Genomic DNA, 18,574 nt, shown 5'->3' on the forward strand with positions numbered 1-18,574 from the left:
GGAGTAGTCACAGTCATTACACTCAGTTCATTCGTTTATCAAATTCCGTCTCCTGACTCCCAAGCCCGCCTCTCTACTGCCAATTCCTCGCTATAATCACCAAACTCGCTGAACACGTCTTGCATCATATCGTTATGTCTCCTTGGCCACCGAAAGCTTTCGAACATGCTCTTAGTGTAGTCCCAATACTCAGGATAATATCCTGCTGTTTCCCAGTCTATAATTCCACTCAACCGCCATCCTCTCGCTCCAGCAGAGTTGCTAATCCGCTCCATCATGATGTTGCGAGGGTTGAGGTCTCCGTGGGTAAAAACAATCTTGTGTCCACGCCGGCTGGGCTCATCTGAGAAGCGTAAATTTTGGCTAAACGGCGCTTCATCTGGAAAGGGTCCGATAGGGGACCAATCTCGAATTCGTGGATCTCGGCAGGCTTCGCCCAAGGTATTGCAGATAGCTATATCATTACTCGTCGGCTTGGTTATGCCCCGCATTTGCGATACACAGTCCTTGAGCTGTACAGAAAGGTTGGCGTAGTCTTGGTCAGAAAGCGCATCCCGACATATCGCTAATGGTGTGCCTGGAACCCTACTCATGAGGAGATAACTCAAATCGTCCTCGTCATTGTTCTAAGACACTATATCGAAGACTCGTGGCGCAGGAATGGTCGTCTTTTGTTCCACGTCCTTGAGGCCATTATACTCGTTCCTCAGGGTATCCGGGTTGGAATTATACTTGAGGTATAGTCCAAAAGGTAGCCTCTGAACCTGCGCATCTCCATCCCTTCCATAGAAGCATTTTTCCCAGTCTTCTCAACAGATCGTATGCCGCAATACGAACTTTTGATGGAAACAGCCGCCACAAAAGCATTATTGGACATACGAATTGGTGTCCCAGGCCAAGATTACTCGAGCGCATGCGGAGAGGGAACTGCTGTGGAGGGATATATGTGGTGGTTTTCGGCTCAGAGAACAGATCAGGAGCAATGGTCCTTGCAAGATTCACAAGCTGGATGCTTCTGCAGAAGCGGGCATGTGAACCAATTAGCCGTGCCTCGACCTTCTCAATGCCCTGCCGTGAATGGTCGCCCAGTAAAGCAATAGCACCGTTCACATCCACAGGATGCTCATCATCAATGACAACATGCTCCATTCTAAACTAGACAATTTTGTTAGAACTGATGTTCCTTCATATGGACAATTCCTCTTACCTCTATCATGGATGAAGGCAATCGTGTTAATTTGACTACTCCGCGCTGAAAGGCCTGGTGCACGCTCCGGCGGACGAGCCAGTGAGTATATATCGGCTCTATCGATGAGAAAACGCCACCAATCGAAGTATTGGGGGCCAAAGAATGTTTCAAGGAGCTCTATGATACGTGGTTGGTTTTTAAGTTGGACATGAGGATATATGCAAGCCACAGGAACAAGAAGAACTGACCTCTCCTTTGAGCCATGCAGATGGCACAGGTAAGATCGGGGCAACTATCATGGGGTCCCAGAAGCTACCTTTTTTGCCTGTGACGCAGCATATACCTCCGTCTCGCTTGGTAATGGCATTGATCTCATCAGCTGAGGGGCATCGCGGGTGCTTGGCCGAGGGGACTACGTGCTGTTCAATGAGAGACGTTTTCTTAAGCCAAGGGGAGATACTGACCTGAATCAACAACATAAATCCAATCGGCAACAAGAAGACCAAAATGTCCGTCAGCTTTCAGCCGGCCTTGTAGGTACTTAGCAGCTCTCTGGGGTTGGACGGCTTCGAGAAGGAAGGCCCGCAATAACGCTGAAGCGGGATGTTCAAGGTGGACATGGTCAATTATGTCAAGTGTTTTGTGTATGTCTGGCGATGAAGGGTTCATGGTGTCTGCATCATTAATTCTCAAACAATTACCTGAAGTGATCTACGATAGTGGAAGTATTTTGAGGATATTTTTGGTGCTGCTAGCAGTGCAGGTGAAGTCGATGCGAGAAATGGTTGAGAGAAGACGTTGTCTAGGGTGGAAGACGCGCGGTAAGAAAGATGCCATCATTGGAGGGTTGGATGTGTGATTCAGGGTACTAAAGTGGGGCATCCTGCTCCAGGCAGCATCGCCTTATAAAGAACTCCTCCTCATAAACTTCACCTCATCATCGACTTTGTTATCACGCCCTTTCTACCGTCAACGCAATGGGCTCTCTTCCTCTCACCAGCATTACAGTGCCACCAGGACAAGGCCAGACGCACACTCACACAGTCGTGTTCCTGCATGGCCGTGGAGATAACGCTGCCAACTTCAGCAGCTCGCTACAATACTCGCGCGACTCCCAAGGCCGCACCCTCGCCGACGCTTTCCCTTCTTTTCGATGGGTATTTCCTCAAGCACCTCAAAGAAAATGCGCCAGTTCACCCGACGTATGGAACCAGTGGTTCGATGTCTGGAACGTGAGGAACTTGGCGGAAAATGAAGACCTCCAGGCAGAAGGGCTCAAGGAAGTCGTGCCTAAAATTCGCGACATTCTGGCTAAGGAAGCAAACGACTTAAACGGGAGGTGGGACAAGGTCATTCTGATGGGCATCAGCATGGGCTCTGCGACAAGCGTGCACACATTGTTCAACCTCGACATCCCGACCCCAGACAAAAAATTGGGCGCCTTTATTGGCTTCAGCGGTCGTTGTCCATTTGCAGGGCGATCACTTGATGAGATGCGAAAGACGCTTCAACTCGATTCCTCCCCGACGCACAGCGACGTTCTCAAGAATACGCCTATGCTTCTGGAACATTGCGTCGATGATCCGTTGGTATTGGTGGATTGGGGTAGGAGGCAGTGCGAGATTCTTAAAGGTCTTGGAGCGAATGTGGCATGGAGGGAGTATGGGAGCGGAGGACACTGGTTCAAGTCACCTGAGGGCATGGATGATGCGATAGAATTTCTGAAGGCTGTTCTTTAGATGCTAGACTGGGAGTCTTGGCTTTATCTACCATGCGTGGTTGGGGTAGCCGCCTGCGCAGCCCGTTCCTCATCGTCGTGGCGGGCGTCAATCTCGTTGATTCGTTGATTGCAGGCCCTTGCTTCTCCTTTTGTCTTTATCGAAGACACGGTTATGGAGTAATCTTGAGCATAAATAACATGCTGTTGTAGCCAAGTCTGGCACAATGTGCAGTTGACTGCTGCCTACAGGGTTAAGCTATAGGCTGCGAACGCAAGTGATCAATGAGAACACGATAGTTCCCCTCAATACAAGCTTTTTGTCTAGAGGCTTTCATGACGGTCTGGCACATGTGCGTTGCGGCGGGTTGTGAATTGAATGGAGTACCTAATTGGTACGTTCGTTCTCTGCGCAGCAAAATGGGGACAGAAGCTGCGCGTAGTAATTCCTCGAGTCCAGTGCCGAAAGACGCGCTACAGCCTTGGCAAATGTGAGAAAGTGGGCGTTGGGCCATTTAGGGAGATTTGTGAGACTGAAAGGTGACATTCTTTTGTTCCATTGCTAGCTTCTTATGACGTGGAAAAGGTCCAGACCCAGCCCTGATGGTCCTTATGAAGTCAGTGGTGCTGGCGTTGAGGCTGAGTCTTATTTTAGCTGGCACACAAGAGCGTTTGGCGAGCTTCAAGGCATCAGCCATGATTGGGATGATTGGACTAACCTGATGAATCTCGGAGAAAAGGGCAGTGCTTACCCGCTCTCTAGGCATAAGAATTAATTAAATGACTTCACATGCCGTGTTGGCAACGCAATTCAAGGACCCCGAAAGCCCTTTTTCCCGAATTGAGTCCCATTGCGCGAGGGTGCTACGGAGCCCGGAGGAAGTAAGAAAGCGTCTAACTTTTTATTCAAAAGCGCAAAATAATTCCGTATGCTCTCCCACGTTCCAGTGGATGTCTTGGTCAAAGTCTTTTTGGCAGCTAGGTTGACTGTTAGGAGCTTTCTTGCTTCCTAAACTTAGCGCACTCTGTTAGCGCAGGATACCCCGTAGCCCCCTGCAAGCTCAGCAGATCAGTCTACGGGGTCCGCGCGCGATAATGTCTCGACTGGGTTGGAGCCGTCGGATAATCGGCAACCAAGACCACATCATCCCGGAAACCTAATTGGCCAGGTCGTACATTTTCAACATTGTCTGAACTCTGGAGCTAATGAAGCCTCCAGAACCGTAACATGAGATTGCAGAATGGCTGAGCCTCACTCTTACGAGTTTTACGAGACAGCAGGGCTGAGTTTAAATTTCATTAGACGTTACGGGATGGAGAATGCCCAGCCATGAATTGCTACTCTGTGACGCAGCCCCCCGAGTCCGAGGGCTGACACAAGGTGCCGTTGCCCATCCTGGCTCGACTTATAAGTACGATAGCCCTGACAGTTAGCTTGTTGTTTATCCAGAATTAAGGCATAAACTCGTGCACGACAGCTCTACTGCAATTAAGCATTTCTAATCCCTGATCATTTCCATCTCAACATCTCAACCATGGAGAGACACGATTTCCTGTACTCCGACGTAGAGTCTGCATCATCATCAACATACCAACACTCTCAGACAGACATCTCTATTACATCAGCATCTACAGCCCCATCAACCGTCCTCCCAGACGAGGGCATCATCTCAAGGACCTACGACGCTGCCAAAGGCCTGTCGCACATAAAATGCCCCCACCAGTTACAGAAGGACCACCAAAGGAACAGCCCCAACAACACGGCCACAAAGGCTGCATTCAAGCACGTCTACCAATCATACGCACAAACATCTCACATGGGTATCCTCGACCCCGCATACAAGGTCTTTGTTAGCAAGAAAGGTTATGGATCGTTGATCTACAAGCTCCACGCCAGGACTGTTGTCGTCGCTGGTGATCCACTATGCTCAGAATTCCATCGCAAAGCACTATTCACTGAGCTTCGACACTACCGCTGGGCTCGCGGCCTATCACTCGCATTTGTCGGGATTAGCGAGGAGTTTGCCAAGTATGCCCACCAACAAGGCTGGGCGACGATGCATTTTGGCCACGAAGCTGTTCTCAACCCTTTGACCAACAAGGTGCTCCGAAAGCAAGCAGGCAAACGCATCATCTCCCAGAACAAGCAGCTTCTCGACCCTAAACGCGGGGGTGTCACGATGAATTTCTACAGCCCCGCTGTCAATGAGGCAGACCCTGAGCTAGAGCGACAGCTGCAGGATCTTTACGACGATTGGAGGGAGGACCGAAACAAGAAGCATGGAGATGGCTCGCAAGCTTTCGTCACTGTCTACGATCTCTTCTCTCTACCCGAATCAACAATCTTCCTATACACTTCCGACCGCGACGGCAAGATCAACGGACTTGCGACACTACGAGAACTTGGCGCGGAGAGGGGCTATCACCTCGATCCCTGCATCGCATCCCAGGATGCACCAAAAGGAATTTCAGACCTTCTTGTCTTCACTGCTATGGAAATGTTGAAAGCTTCTGACGTGGGCTACATGAGCCTTGGTATTGAGCCCCTCGACGAGGTTCAAGAGGTCACAGGTTCATCGAAGCTGGTGTCGCGACTCTGGAAGGATGGCTACAACCAAATGATTCAGTCAGTGCCTGTATCAGGCAAAGCAGCATACTTTAAGAAGTTCTGCCCCGATGAGTCGCTTACTTCGAAATTGTATATCTGTATACCCAGCAAAGGCATTCCTGTTCGACGATCAATCGCGCTATTGCAGTTCGCGAACATGAACCCCAGCCAACTATTTACCCAAATACACTTGGGTGATCGACACAAGGAAAAGCAAACCCCACAATCGCAATCACAATCACAATCATGAAACCATCGTCTTTTTGTCTTTCATTTTGTATAATACTGTCACTCATATATACTGGGAGCGGGGATACCATTCGATCATTTAGTTTCTTTTGTCACATAGATAGACCAGTTTTATACAGCGTTCCATGATTACAACGACTATATTCCACCGATGGCTCCTATTAAGTATTGAATATGATCAAGTAACTCGTAAGAACTTTCCAGCCATTCTTTGCTACTGACACATTATGCATGCTAGACAGCGAAATCATGTTAGTCCGGTTCCTTCATGTCTGGCAAGCTCTTCATGCTGTTGGTTCCTCAACTTCCGTACCGCATCATGACTGTGGGCCCCCATTCTCCGCTCTGTGCCATGTCGCGACCCTTAATCCGTCATCTGATCCAATGGCAACGGCCTAGTGTCGTGACATGGCTCAAAACAATGTATGATGAAGGGGTTCCTTACTGACGAGCAAACTGCTACAACCTCGGACAAATGTAAAAATCAACAGACCTCGTGATCTCACAAGGGTAACACAACAGACCAGATTATTTCGTGATACCTAAATTTCACAAACAGTGGAACAGCTCAAAGTTTGACTTTTTACAGATCTAGCGACAGATAGCTTCAATTGCGTCTAGTGCTGACGCTGGCACGACCCTCTGTATCGCGATGTGGCTTGCAGAAGCTGAATCGGGTATCGCCGATCGGGTATATCGGGACTGACGTAGGGCCTCATCCAAATAAAAGGATCTTCCACGCCGTCTAAACAAAACCTGTCACTTACAATTTCATACCGTACCACTTTGAAGCGTTTTCCAGAACTTCCTAGGTTCTCCCCAATGTGAACTTTGCCGCAATGAAGGCGGACAATGTATCTATGCAGGGGGGAGGATACTACAACGACAACTCTACTCTTCAAGGTCATGCTATAGACAAGTCGTTGGAGTTGCTTGGTCCTTCGGCACATTGTGGTATGATACCTTTGACGATAGTTTCATTCACTTGGGCTTCATCTGGCTGATACAATCCCGCAGGCCCAACAATAACCTTGGCTGATTATGGATCCTCTGAAGGCCAGAACTCGTATGTATCCTCCTGATATCGGGTTATCAAAGTCGCTAAGCCTTTAAAATCAGAGTTCGGCTGTTTTCGCAATACCTAAAAAGACTTCCTTCTGTCACATCCGCAACATTGATCTTTAATGACACACCTTCAAACGACTTCTCCAGTTTGACGTCGACGGTTCATCAAAACTGGGATTCCCTGACCCAAAACGGAAAGGTTTCCATAAACACTCTCTTATCTCCGAGATCATACTTTGAGCAGGTACTGCCAGACGGTTTTGTTGATGCTGGCTTCAACTTTACAGCTTTGCATTGGCTACGCACTATGCTTGATGTATCGTCAACTCCCTCGTCGCTATCTGCTGCAGCTCATGAGGACTTTGTCGACTTCCTTCTAGTGCGTCATAAAGAGATTCGCCAACATGGCACTATGACGATTTGTGTTCCCAGTGACGGTGACATCAGCGTTTTTCCAACCTTTGGATGTTTCGAGACCAGTCTTCGCATCCTCTACGACAAGTATCAGGTCGACCCAACGATCGCAAGACGGCTTCCTATGTACTATAGGACCTCGGACGAGATACTGGCATCTGCCGCCGCCGTCGACACGAAATGGGGCCTGATGAGCCATCATACGTTACCATTAATACATACATCATGGTCGCCTGAGGTTGTCGAGGCAGGTTCTGAGGAAGCGAGAATGTCTGCTCGGAAGAGATACGCAGATGCTGTGACCGGCTTTGCACTTGCAGCATGTTCCCAATTCTTCATCGAGGGTCTGAGAACTCATGATCACCGGGACGCAAGGCTGGAAAATGAGGAGACTCATTTAAAGGAAGAATTTATGATAGACTTGACCGCCACATTCAAAGATGAATTCTTACGTACTCACTGCATGGATAAGATTGGGTTTACATATACGCTGCTGCAGTTGGAGAGATTGTAAATCGAACACCCAGCATTCCAGGCTGTTGTCGTATTATTCATGGGAGGGAAGCTGGAGGTGTCTCTGTTTTTCTTCGTCAATCTTGTTATACAGCCATGCCACATCATATTCAGGTTAAATTACTTTGAACTGCACTGATCTCAATCAGCTCATAGTCCACCACCTACAAAGAAGCATTTGGATGGTGACGAGTCTTGGGCATCATCGGGCATAGTATGATCTTAGAAACTGCTTCCCCTTGCTTCCCGTCTAGACACCTGGGAGTCTCTGATACGTCCAGGTTGCATGCGTTCGGCCTCCTGCAGGCGTTAGCCAAGGTCGGCTAGGAGAAATTGAGGAGGCATGTAACCCCTATTGGTTGCAGTTTTGAGGCCAGCATCAGAACCAACAGTAATTGAATTGCCACTATAACCCTGTTTGCCAAGGCTCTAATCGCTGTTTTGTCTTCTTTTTGTAAGTCCCACTACATATAGCGCTGTTGGTCTCGCTCTTCGCTACAATTTGCTTTCGGATATAACACTCTTACCTCACCTCAACCATTCCCACCATGGCCGAACTTGCGACAAGCCTCTGCTCGCCAGAACCAGTGGACGACAGCGAGCAGAATGGTGCTCTTGTCAATACCTTGTCGCCAACGAATGAGGTAGTGAACATACCCGCAGCTGGAAAGGTGTTTTTGAGTAAGAAAGACAAGAAGAAGAAGAAGAAGATTAAGGAGAAGCTATTGGCAATACAGCCTCCTTACGTTAATGGCCAAGAAGCTATATTTGCAGAAGAGCCCTTGATGATTGAGCCAGTCACAGCGGCTGAAGATCAAGAACCGTTAATCGCTGCGCCTGACGACATCCCAGAAGCCACACTGCCAAATGAAGATCCAGTTCCAGTAGCAGAGGGCGCTCATGGGCCATCATCTGATTCTCCTCATCCCGAGCACATTAACAGTGGTAAGCTTGCGCCTATTGTCCATGGTATGACTCTAACACCATACAGCCACGGAGAGTGAGATATCGCCACAAGTGCCTGAGCCACAGGAGCTCATCTATCTTCCATTCAGTGCCCAGCATAAGCTCATGATGCATTTGCAGGAGCGCCTCGAGACCATGTGCTTTTCTTTTGCCCAGCGCGCCCTCCCGCATGCTCTGGAAAGTCGCGGTTGGGATTGTCCAGAAATGGTCCAGTTGCATCTCTGGATGAAAGACCCTGTTTTCCAGCACTACATGGAGCAGAATGTGCCTGACATGGAGCGCCGCCATAAAATGACGAGTTTCGTTATCGAGATCCGGCGATGCGCTGTTAACCGCAAGCAGATTGATACGACTGTGCTGGAGGCTCTCATCTCATCCGCTCTGGAACTAGCCAAAGTTCTTGAGGAGCAAGGTTCGGTCAATGAACTTGAGCAGTTGAGAGACAGTGTCCTACAAACAACTGATCGCCTTGCGGAGGAAACCCAGATACTGCAGAACAGATGCGAGGCGAAGCTCCAGGAGATCACTGCTGCTCGCGCGAGGTTGGATGCCATGGAGGAGAAGGCCAAAGCCGCGCTTTCAAGGAAGCTGGAGCAAAGTCGCTCTATGGCAAATGGCAGAATCATTATGTTTGTACGCGAGGCGGAATGCGCAACCCCAAAGGTAGCTCTGCCTGGGGGGTCAGCATCTTGTCTTGATTGGATGAACGATCTTGAGAGTAGCTTGGCTCTGGGCGAGGATGATCGTGAAGACTTTGTTGGTTAGGATAGTGGCAACAGTCATCAACACCAACTGCCGACTTTAGTATGACTCATTCTATATCGTTATCAACCACCTTCATCATTGTTCGAACTCATGTCGTCAGTGATGCTTAGATCATCGACTTTCTGATCACCTCGGCAATGGTGGGATAAACGGCGGCACCAGTCTCACGGGCCACCCAGGACTATGATTAATCAGCCGGGAACGAGCTGAATCGGGACATTGATTCATGGGAAGCCGACTTCAGTGCGATATGTGGGTGAATATCAAAAGATGGGGTAGCCCTGATCGGTCTAGCTTACCTAACAGGGGCAAAGTGCTCTACATACCTATAAGTAGCATAGCCCACCCCATCCTACGATAGAATTCAAGGCTCTTTTAACCCTCTCTTAGGTGACCCCCTGCTGTGCGTGCCACAGTGAATGGTTGCGCCGTGGTGGAGTTTAGTTCCATCTTCGGGCTTCTCGAGTTGTTCCGTAAGTGGAGATATATCGGCCGATGCCGAGGCATCTTTCAACTCATTTCTCAGGGCTCAAGAAAACTTTGAATCAGAAATCAAAGTGCTAAAAATAATCAGTGCAAGCCCCACGAGTTTTGTTATCAGTCTTGCTTTTGTCTTTTTGTAGCTCAAGGTGGAGGCCTGGGATTTATCTTACTCCCATGACTTCATCTAAATTGGGTACCGTATAGCCGGGCCCTCCGTTATTTGTATAAATAAAAACGGTCCCGAACAATCGGTAAAGCAGATCGATCACTTATCACTCACTCAGATCGTCAATCAGTCCAATAAGCCTTTTCGGTACCTACTCCTACATTATGGCTACCGTTGTTATTCAGTACCCTGTCGGTCACGACTTCGATGTCGACTACTATGTCAACACTCATATGCCTCTGGCCCACAAGTGAGTCTATCCATCCTTGCCACATATCGCAATGTCTAATGAACCATAGGCTCTGGGGCCCTCAAGGTCTCGTCAGCGGCCAGGTCATCAAGCTCGGTGGAGACAGCCCTTATCAGATTTACACCATCATCACATGGGACAGCCTAGCGTCATTCCAGAAGGCCAGTGTTTCAGAGGAGTCGAAGCAGATTAAGGATGATGTCAAGAACTTCACCACCGCAACACCTACCTATGTTATTGGCGAGACTGTTGCCAAGGCTTAGCCTGTGCATCGTCCTCAGTGACATGTCTGCCCTTGGATGTAGAGTTGTTCTAATGTCAAATAATCTTGGGAGCGAATTTAGAGAAAATATACGTTGATAAATTATATGAGACTAGAACAGTAACAAGGTGATAACAATCCCATCGATAGAAACTAGATAACGGTATACACATCCGTGATAGTGCCAGGAAAACGAAAAAAGAAACAGAAGGGGTTATAGTTCATCCTGACTTTGCATTGAGCTGCCATCTCATCTTTCCTACATCTAAATCCGCATCTGGTCCCTTAGTTGCCTTAAGCAGCTCGTAATCTCCTTTCTGGATATGCACCACAGCGCTATGCTAAATTCACGTCAATATCAATCCCAGCTGTCGAAAAAGGCTCAGTGAACTTACCGTCCCCAATGTCAAGTTTAGCATGCCTTCAAAGAATTGTGGCTTGTATTCTTTGGTGGCACTCTTACTCTTGATAAGGCTCAGTATGTTTTGGACTGCAACCTCGCCTTGCATCATACAAGCCCGAGCTTGCTTTGCGCCTCCAGTCTGGGCCACATCGCCGACTGCAAAGATGTGCTGTTGGGACGAGGGCAGGTTCTCGACTTGGAGCGTTGGTTTGACCAGGATCTCACCGTTAGACGCGATGCTCTTGGGAGAATATGCGGCGAGGACGTCAGATCGCGGGCGAAGGCCAGTGCAGGGAATCTAAAATCGTGTTAACTTTATAGCTTCAATGTTCGGTCTGTTGACGTACCACGAGGTCAAAGGTCTTGATCTCTCCGCTAGAAAAGGTAAGGCTGGTCTCCTGGACAGTTTGACCAGCATCACTTGGAAACTCAGGTCTCTCGCCTAATTTAACCTCGATATCTTGATTCTTAAGTGCAGATATGACATGATCATGGAGCTTCCGACCAAATCTCGGTAGGAGTTGTTGTCTGGAATGAACGAGGGTAACCTTTTTGTTAGGGTACTCTTCTTTGATTTCGGTAGCCAGTTCAACACCGACAGCTCCAGCTCCAATGACCGCGATTCTATCGGCCTTGGCGACGCGTTGCTGGAATCCTCGTAGTTCTTGAATCGCGTCTTCTTTAATCCGTGCATTCAATCGGGCGGGAGGAGGCTGCGCTGCGCCAGTGGCGATGACGAGGTAATCGTAAGGGAGGGAGACCCCGCCGACGGTGTGAACATGGGTCTCCGTGATGTCAGATGCTTCGTCGCAGACTCGCTGGAAGATGCCGTCCGGAGCACCTGCAGCGATGTTGTCGTACGTAATGAAGGCATTATGCTCCCGTCCTGACAAGACGGAGTTTCGAGGGAAGCTGAACGCGTAGTTGAAGTGAGAGTGTTTTTCGATGAGAATGACCCGATAACCGGAGGGCAGCGTGTGAGCCAAGCGCTGGGCAACAAGACTCCCCGCAAAAGAGCCTCCGACGACAACAACGACGCGTGACTCAGGTAACAGTCGATACGTAGCTTTATGAATAATCGATTGCCCTTTCTGCACTGCCATCATGGCAAGATGCGACACGATGACTTTGACAAAGTCGAAATAAAAACTTAGCTGCTCTAGATTCATTGTACAGGCGTTTGCTTAGGCTGCGTGACGGGTTTTGGAGACGTTTGCAGATCCACTAAATGTCAAATGCGAGATGATCAGATAAGATCTTTTTAAGAGAGAATTTTCGGACACAAGAGAGGAATAAGCGGAGCCGGGTTCATCCGCGGGCTCCGATTTCCATGCAGATTCCGTGGGTAAATAACGGAGATAAACGAATAAACCGATTGTCAGAAGCGGTGATTTCGAGGTTTGGGCAGGGGTTCTCCGAAGTCGGCAGAGACCAAGCTGACTTATAACGAGAGTATGTTCACAATAGCTTCGTAAAAGAGATAAAGGAGAAAATTGCGTTATTGAACAGGTATGTCCGAGTGATGGAATATTTAATGGTTGCTCCGGTGAAAAGAAATAATTAAGCGTACTCAAAGGCCGTCTCTTGACCAAATATCCGTACACCGAAGCCGATTCGGTAAATTCGTATCAGAACACCCAAAGCCGTGACAAACCACCCACGCCAGCCGCTGGATCTGTTTGCCGGCTGCTACGTCTAGACGCTGACCCGGCTCCGTCCTCGTCATCAGAAAAGCTTGGCGGGTGGTCTTCTGGCGGTGGCTGGATCCATTCCGTATTGCGCTCGGCCTCAGGCCTGCTGAGGACCTTGATTGGCTCTTCACCAGAAAGCTCAAAGCTTTTGCCGGCGTCCACTGTCATTTCCCATTGGATGCGGTGCGTGTGTCGAATGTTGAAGGTTTGGAATGATGGATACAAGTCTTTACTTCGCTGCAGACGAAGGTTGAGTTGGGTCCCGATATCGAGACTCTCTGAGGGTCTCATCTCAGATCCTGAACCCGTTCCTTGCAACTGGGATTCTATGGCTGGTCTCTGCCATGGGATGTATAATTCGTCGTCATACTGATTAAAGGCATCTTCGGCATGTAGTGTTACCCGAGCCTCGCAATCTGTCTCATGAACATTCTTCCCCTTTGGGCACTTGATCTCGGTCTTTGCGACAACGTTCATGAAGATCCGAGTTATCTGAATTGAAGGAAGACCTGGCTTTTGCTTCTCAAGGTCGACGCCTGCGGGTGGAACTGCAAGGACCAGGAATGGCATGGGATCTGGACCTTCAATCTGCAGCGTTGTCGGTGTCTGAATCTCAACGCTGGCCACCAAAGGGTTATCGCCTTGAAGAGCAAGGGTTTGGCGTGTTGTGTGAAGATCTATGTGAGCTGGCAAAGGCTCCGGGCTGATATACAGCATCCTGAAGGGTAGTATCGCTTCAGCGGTACCAGAGCCTCTCGAAGCTGTCTTCAACTCTGCCTGCAAGTAATACTCGACAAACGCTGACATTCCAGACATGTAGTCGTACCGCTCGATCAAGAATGTCGGCGGAAGAGGTTGTTCCGATACATCCGCTGTCAGATAAGTCTGATCCGGCCCTGCTAACGACTGCGGTGCAGATCCATCTACAGAGTTAGGTAGAGTGATTGATAAGGGCCACCTTTGCTCGACATCGTGCTCCGCAATATGCACAGGACCTTCAAAAACCGTTTTGGAGTACTCAGTTGATTGCACGAGATCAAAGCGTCCGCGATATGTCGATGTCAAATGCCCGCGCCGCGCCACCATTCGCGATTTACTTCTTGCATGCAACGAGATACGGACAGTTGCTGAGGAAGCGACGATGTGAGCTTTCCGAGATATATGGCCCGTAATCACTTCTCCAGGAATGTATGTTGAATCCGGACGATCCAAGTGGATAGTGAGCTCAGGGCCTTTTTTGACGGGAGTCTGTGGCATGTTGACAGATGTGTCATTCGTCTTGTTTTGTCATAAGATCCTTCTGTTAAAATAAACATCTTAATCCTCTATATATAGATAATAGAATTGGCAAGGCATTGTCAGGTGCTCTCGTCAGACGCGGAGAAATAAAGTCGCATCACTTCCATTTCTAGCCAAATATACGTCATTCAGCCTTACAAGCCACCTTCAATCGGATCTTTGTGCCGTCCTCTCTATGATCGGGCGCACGGCCTAAGTTATAAGGGGAGGGGTCAGTCTTAATACTAAAAGACATTGGCAACTTGGGTCAAATTAATGAGATTTTTTAAACCTCTGGATCAATTGATTCCGGTCACTACGCTTGGTATTCGAAGGGTTTTTGCTCGCCAACGAGTATTACAGCACGATCGGATGGCGGCAGCCAACCGCGAGGAGAAAGCGATTATTGTCGTGTTGGTCGCTGATCTCTTTTTTCTTAACATGCAACTCTCAGCACTGCCTCTTTCGAGCGGCAAACTCAGTCGCTTTAGGATGAAGCAATGAACTTCAGGCCATGTGACAAAGTCAGGTTTGATGACTTGAGGATGGACAGCAATTCCTGGGTTCATCTTCATAGCAACCTACCTTAACAGAGCTTGGTGGGGGGTAGGATTGGTGCCTATGGGGTGCTGGCAAGGTGCCAATGCAGCCGCGATAACTTCCTTCATCTATTATAGCAATCTGTGATAGCCTGGTAATTAACATTTATGTTTAGGATTTCAGCTTCTAATTTGATTTCCAGCTTTTAAATATTAGATTAAGTGATTAATTTGAGTTGATGAATTAAGTGATTGAATTGAAATGCAATTGTCAGTTTAATTGATAAGCTAGGTCCTGTTTCTTATTTAGAGGGGCATTGGCTGTAGGCACCAAATGGGTAACTATTAGCGTGTCAGACCTGCTAAGCCCACTGTTAATCCCCTCAGTAGCTTTAGGTAGAGATTTGCGCTAGAAATTGAAGCAGTATTAAAATAACCCCAAACTAGAAAGAAACTCAGACGCTTTTCTTGTCAATTATTGGCTTCTCGTTTCACCCCTTAAAGCCCAGGATGGAGTCCCAAATATTTGTCGTGCTCAAATGATACGACTGTCGTTACAAGCGAAGTCTTCAATAGTCCTAGAGTTTCGATCATGTCCATTATTAGAGAAGTCATACTACGAGCGAAATGGACGTCGTTTGCGTCAGCTTGCATAGTTTCAAATTTCAACCTCATCAAAGAGACCTTTCTTCATAAGGTACGATAACGTTAGTAGTACCAAAACCCCCATATTTCATATAACCACTTCACAGGCAAAGTCTACACCCTAGTCCCTGTCGCCATCCTCTTGTAACTCGCCTCAGTCTTCTCACGGATTCGCTTGCCCCAGATCATCATTGGTACATGAAGAAAAGCCATAGCCAGGGCCCATAACCCCATGACAATTGTCATGTTCTGCAGGCCTTGGGCATCGAGCCATGGAACGAGCGCGAACGAAATGGCAATGCTGAAGGCATTACGCATAAAAGCGACACCGATGAATGCTTCTCCAGTGATCTATCTGCACTTAGCATAAGTCTCTCAATGCGAGATTAGAGGCCACAAACCGCTTGGTAGCTATCGATAGTCACGCAAAGCGCAACATCGCTGAGACCACCAAGACCAAAGCCAAAGATTGCGCTACCAATACTTGGGTATATCCATTGCATTCCCTGTAACTGTTAGTCCAAACGTGATGAAAAGAGAAGCCTTGTATACCTTTGCCGTAGTGATACCGAACATGACAAAGCCACCACTCATACAAACTGCTGGGAAGTGGTTCAGCTGGAGTCGCATTTCTGGCTCGTAATACCCGTAGTTTTTTCTTGTGAACCAAAGAATAGCTCGATCGGAAACTGCACCGTAGGCCGAGCCCAAGATACAGCCGATAAAGACTCCCAAACTCATGTTTCCAACCCCGACGGTGCCGAAGTTATACGGTGGCTGTGTGAAAACGTTAGATATAATCGACGCCTGAGCAGAAATCCAACAGAGACAAAAGGCATATGTGAGGGCTGTGTACATGACAGCTGGGAAGCGAAATAAGATAACGACAGCTGTCCGGATAATGCCAAGTAGACTTTCGTCGGTTTTTGTGACAAGGCGCATGCGTTGGCGCCATGTGAGAAGCGGGATGTCGGAGTTGATTCGATGTAACGGGGCATTGGATGTTTCCAACGTGACGCAGGTGCTCATTTCGCCTGTCTGTGTTTCCGAGATGTTGTCCTTCTTCGAAACCGGGATAGAGGTTGGAACTTCGGAGGACGGTTGCTGAGCTTCGAGACGTGGTATATACTTGGTTTCTTCGAAGAAGAAACAGAAGTAGAGTAGGAGGGCACCATCGACTGCCGTGGTGACCCAATAGCAGAGCCTCCAGTTTCCATTCGCGGCCATGTATCCTGCAATCACGGGGCTCAGAAAGCTCTGCCGTGCATCAGTGACTATTCCACTGTCTACGTGGCTGGGTCTCGACTTACACCAATCATAACCATGACCATATAAAGGCCATTCGCACTACCGCGTTGATGGACGAAATACAAATCGGCAATCTGGCATCAGTCAGTGGAATCCTTCACAATGGAAGACCACCATACCGTCATCTCAACAATACTCTCGTTGGTCGCACTAGCCAGTCCAAATATCAACTGTGATATATATAGTTCTGTCAGGGTCTTCATACGCGCCGACCAGATAGCCATGGCAAAGATGATAGCTGTCGTAAGCAGGTACATTGATCGACGTCCGTACTTCACCGCTGGAGGGATAAAGAGGATGCAGCCAACAGTGGTTCCGACATAGTTGAGGGCGTTAGCGTTGTTGAGCTGGCCGTACGACCATCCGAATTCTTGGTTCCAAAGGACCCAGAAGATCAGTGGTAAGGAAGTTCTGTCAAGATTAGTGGCTCGTCGCTTGGTCGAAGGGCATGGTAGCTCACTGAGTAAATATGATTGCCGTGACTGCGAGAATGGGGACAAAGTTCATGGATTTGCGAGCACGCGACCAGTTCTAGACAAGTCAGTCAACGCAATCGCATCGTATTTGACGCATTCATACTAAAGGATCGTTGGGGTCGTCAGTCGGCATCGGCTGCTTCACCAATTGAGGCGTTTCCGCAACACCATCTTCTACCAAGAATATGAGCTTTTGAACGAAGACCAGTATCTGGTTACTCACTACCAATCAACCGCACGGTACCCAGCGGTGTTGTGAAGTCTGGCGGAGCTGGTGCTACTTTTCTGGGCATGCTGAAAACGAGGATGATATTGCTAGAGAGATGTCTCTTGAGCAAGTTGAGCCGTGGAATTATGTGAAATCATATCAGCAACTGGTCCAAGGGTTTTATGTAGGTGTTTATCTCTGTATTGGGATGGCTAGTTGTGATAGGAACCTCCTTCGAGTCAAGATAGCATGGCCAGATGATCGATTGCCTTGGGGCTCCGCCTACCTTGTACGGTTAGTCTTATCGCTCAACTCTGTCCTCGCAGCCGGGATCTTGTCCGAAACGCGGGGGATGCGGGGACAGTCCAGGATAAGGTTAAGTAGCTTGGTGAAATACGGCAACAATCTTGACCAGTATCGACTTTTTGGCCGATGCCTACTTGAGCACACACCATAGTTGAACCCAAGGTTCTTACATGAAACAGATCACTTGGTTAATGAGATGTCATTTGATCAGCCTAGTCAATTGTCTATCTGCCTACGTAAACATCCTCTACCTTCTGTCCAAGGAAGTTAGTCAACCGCCAGCAATCTATGACAGCAGCCCCTCCGTATGACTGCAAAGCTCCAATAGCCACAATACCATTCATCCAATTATACGGACTATTTCCTGCTGCTTCAAAAGTGATGTGAGTAAAGTATTCCACCTCGTCCTGCGTGTAATCCACGTCGATCGAGTCTGGCTGCGAGAACTCGATACCCGGCCCAGGTCGGAATAGCCCACGAGCCTGCACAAAGATATGATGGCCATCGTTTGTTTTGATCGTGTACCTCGCATCTAGCCTATAGTAAATCTATTCCTTTTGGTCAACACACAATGCAGCGTCGCGTGTAATGAGTTGGCGCCAACCTTTTTGGAATGAACTTGCTCTGCCCAATCGGCACCGCTATTCTCGACAAGGGTGCCCTCTATACCTGGTCCCTTTACAGTCCCAGACTCAATACCAGCAATTGACCTCGTGATTCCTGTGCCCTGTATATTCTCAATATCGTAGCCATTGGTTGGGTGCATCTTGGCGACAAGGCGATACACAAACTCCAAACCCGGAGCTCGCATTGCCGGCATGTCGGGGTAAAGCTGGTTACCAGGGCTTGGCTGCGTAGTTTGAGGTGGCTGCGACATTGCTTCAATGACAGAAGTCTATTGGATGCCTGGATGAATCTTAGTGCTATCTGTAAGCTGTCGGATCTATTAACCTTGTTTATATAACTACACATTTCTTAACACGATGATTCTCGAGATCATAGAAACACGCTTTGCGACATGTAGGGCAATCAATCCCGCGCGGCACTGCATGCTTTTCTGGGTGTAGCGCAAG

The 18,574-nt window shown here is 48.4% G+C and overlaps 9 protein-coding genes across 9 annotated transcripts; 5 read left to right on the plus strand and 4 right to left on the minus strand.

The window, feature by feature from the left end:
* Positions 1 to 38: 38 nt before the first annotated feature.
* FTJAE_4792 (phosphotransferase family) lies at positions 39 to 1,858 on the minus strand (the record flags this gene model as incomplete). Its single annotated transcript, XM_037351231.1, has 4 exons — positions 39 to 626; positions 880 to 1,155; positions 1,438 to 1,601; positions 1,654 to 1,858. 4 exons carry the CDS (start codon positions 1,856 to 1,858, stop codon positions 39 to 41), a joined length of 1,233 nt encoding a protein of 410 aa, XP_037208049.1.
* Positions 1,859 to 2,166: 308 nt separating this feature from the next.
* FTJAE_4793 (lysophospholipase) lies at positions 2,167 to 2,928 on the plus strand (the record flags this gene model as incomplete). The annotated part of the gene is made up of 1 exon (XM_037351232.1): positions 2,167 to 2,928. One exon carries the CDS (start codon positions 2,167 to 2,169, stop codon positions 2,926 to 2,928), a length of 762 nt encoding a protein of 253 aa, XP_037208050.1.
* A 1,513-nt stretch (positions 2,929 to 4,441) lies between these two features.
* FTJAE_4794 (phosphatidylglycerol lysyltransferase) lies at positions 4,442 to 5,764 on the plus strand (the record flags this gene model as incomplete). The annotated part of the gene is made up of 1 exon (XM_037351233.1): positions 4,442 to 5,764. One exon carries the CDS (start codon positions 4,442 to 4,444, stop codon positions 5,762 to 5,764), a length of 1,323 nt encoding a protein of 440 aa, XP_037208051.1.
* An 838-nt stretch (positions 5,765 to 6,602) lies between these two features.
* FTJAE_4795 (benzoate carboxyl methyltransferase) lies at positions 6,603 to 7,756 on the plus strand (the record flags this gene model as incomplete). The annotated part of the gene is made up of 3 exons (XM_037351234.1): positions 6,603 to 6,717; positions 6,781 to 6,829; positions 6,976 to 7,756. 3 exons carry the CDS (start codon positions 6,603 to 6,605, stop codon positions 7,754 to 7,756), a joined length of 945 nt encoding a protein of 314 aa, XP_037208052.1.
* Positions 7,757 to 8,303: 547 nt separating this feature from the next.
* Positions 8,304 to 9,486, plus strand: FTJAE_4796 (uncharacterized protein; the record flags this gene model as incomplete). Its single annotated transcript, XM_037351235.1, has 2 exons — positions 8,304 to 8,700; positions 8,747 to 9,486. 2 exons carry the CDS (start codon positions 8,304 to 8,306, stop codon positions 9,484 to 9,486), a joined length of 1,137 nt encoding a protein of 378 aa, XP_037208053.1.
* Positions 9,487 to 10,299: 813 nt separating this feature from the next.
* FTJAE_4797 (ethyl tert-butyl ether degradation) lies at positions 10,300 to 10,648 on the plus strand (the record flags this gene model as incomplete). Its single annotated transcript, XM_037351236.1, has 2 exons — positions 10,300 to 10,385; positions 10,435 to 10,648. The coding sequence occupies 2 exons, from the start codon at positions 10,300 to 10,302 to the stop codon at positions 10,646 to 10,648; spliced, it is 300 nt and encodes a 99-aa protein (XP_037208054.1).
* A 220-nt stretch (positions 10,649 to 10,868) lies between these two features.
* Positions 10,869 to 13,998, minus strand: FTJAE_4798 (AIF1 apoptosis-Inducing factor; the record flags this gene model as incomplete). Its single annotated transcript, XM_037351237.1, has 4 exons — positions 10,869 to 10,988; positions 11,043 to 11,348; positions 11,398 to 12,209; positions 12,705 to 13,998. 4 exons carry the CDS (start codon positions 13,996 to 13,998, stop codon positions 10,869 to 10,871), a joined length of 2,532 nt encoding a protein of 843 aa, XP_037208055.1.
* A 1,319-nt stretch (positions 13,999 to 15,317) lies between these two features.
* Positions 15,318 to 17,280, minus strand: FTJAE_4799 (uncharacterized protein; the record flags this gene model as incomplete). The annotated part of the gene is made up of 8 exons (XM_037351238.1): positions 15,318 to 15,554; positions 15,605 to 15,709; positions 15,756 to 16,460; positions 16,514 to 16,585; positions 16,631 to 16,922; positions 16,972 to 17,042; positions 17,091 to 17,161; positions 17,211 to 17,280. The coding sequence occupies 8 exons, from the start codon at positions 17,278 to 17,280 to the stop codon at positions 15,318 to 15,320; spliced, it is 1,623 nt and encodes a 540-aa protein (XP_037208056.1).
* A 445-nt stretch (positions 17,281 to 17,725) lies between these two features.
* FTJAE_4800 (uncharacterized protein) lies at positions 17,726 to 18,378 on the minus strand (the record flags this gene model as incomplete). Its single annotated transcript, XM_037351241.1, has 2 exons — positions 17,726 to 18,049; positions 18,106 to 18,378. 2 exons carry the CDS (start codon positions 18,376 to 18,378, stop codon positions 17,726 to 17,728), a joined length of 597 nt encoding a protein of 198 aa, XP_037208057.1.
* Positions 18,379 to 18,574: the final 196 nt, after the last annotated feature.

The sequence above is a fragment of the Fusarium tjaetaba genome, assembly GCF_013396195.1.
Source record: "Fusarium tjaetaba strain NRRL 66243 chromosome Unknown NRRL66243_c0000091, whole genome shotgun sequence".
Classification (NCBI taxonomy): Eukaryota; Fungi; Ascomycota; class Sordariomycetes; order Hypocreales; family Nectriaceae; genus Fusarium; species Fusarium tjaetaba.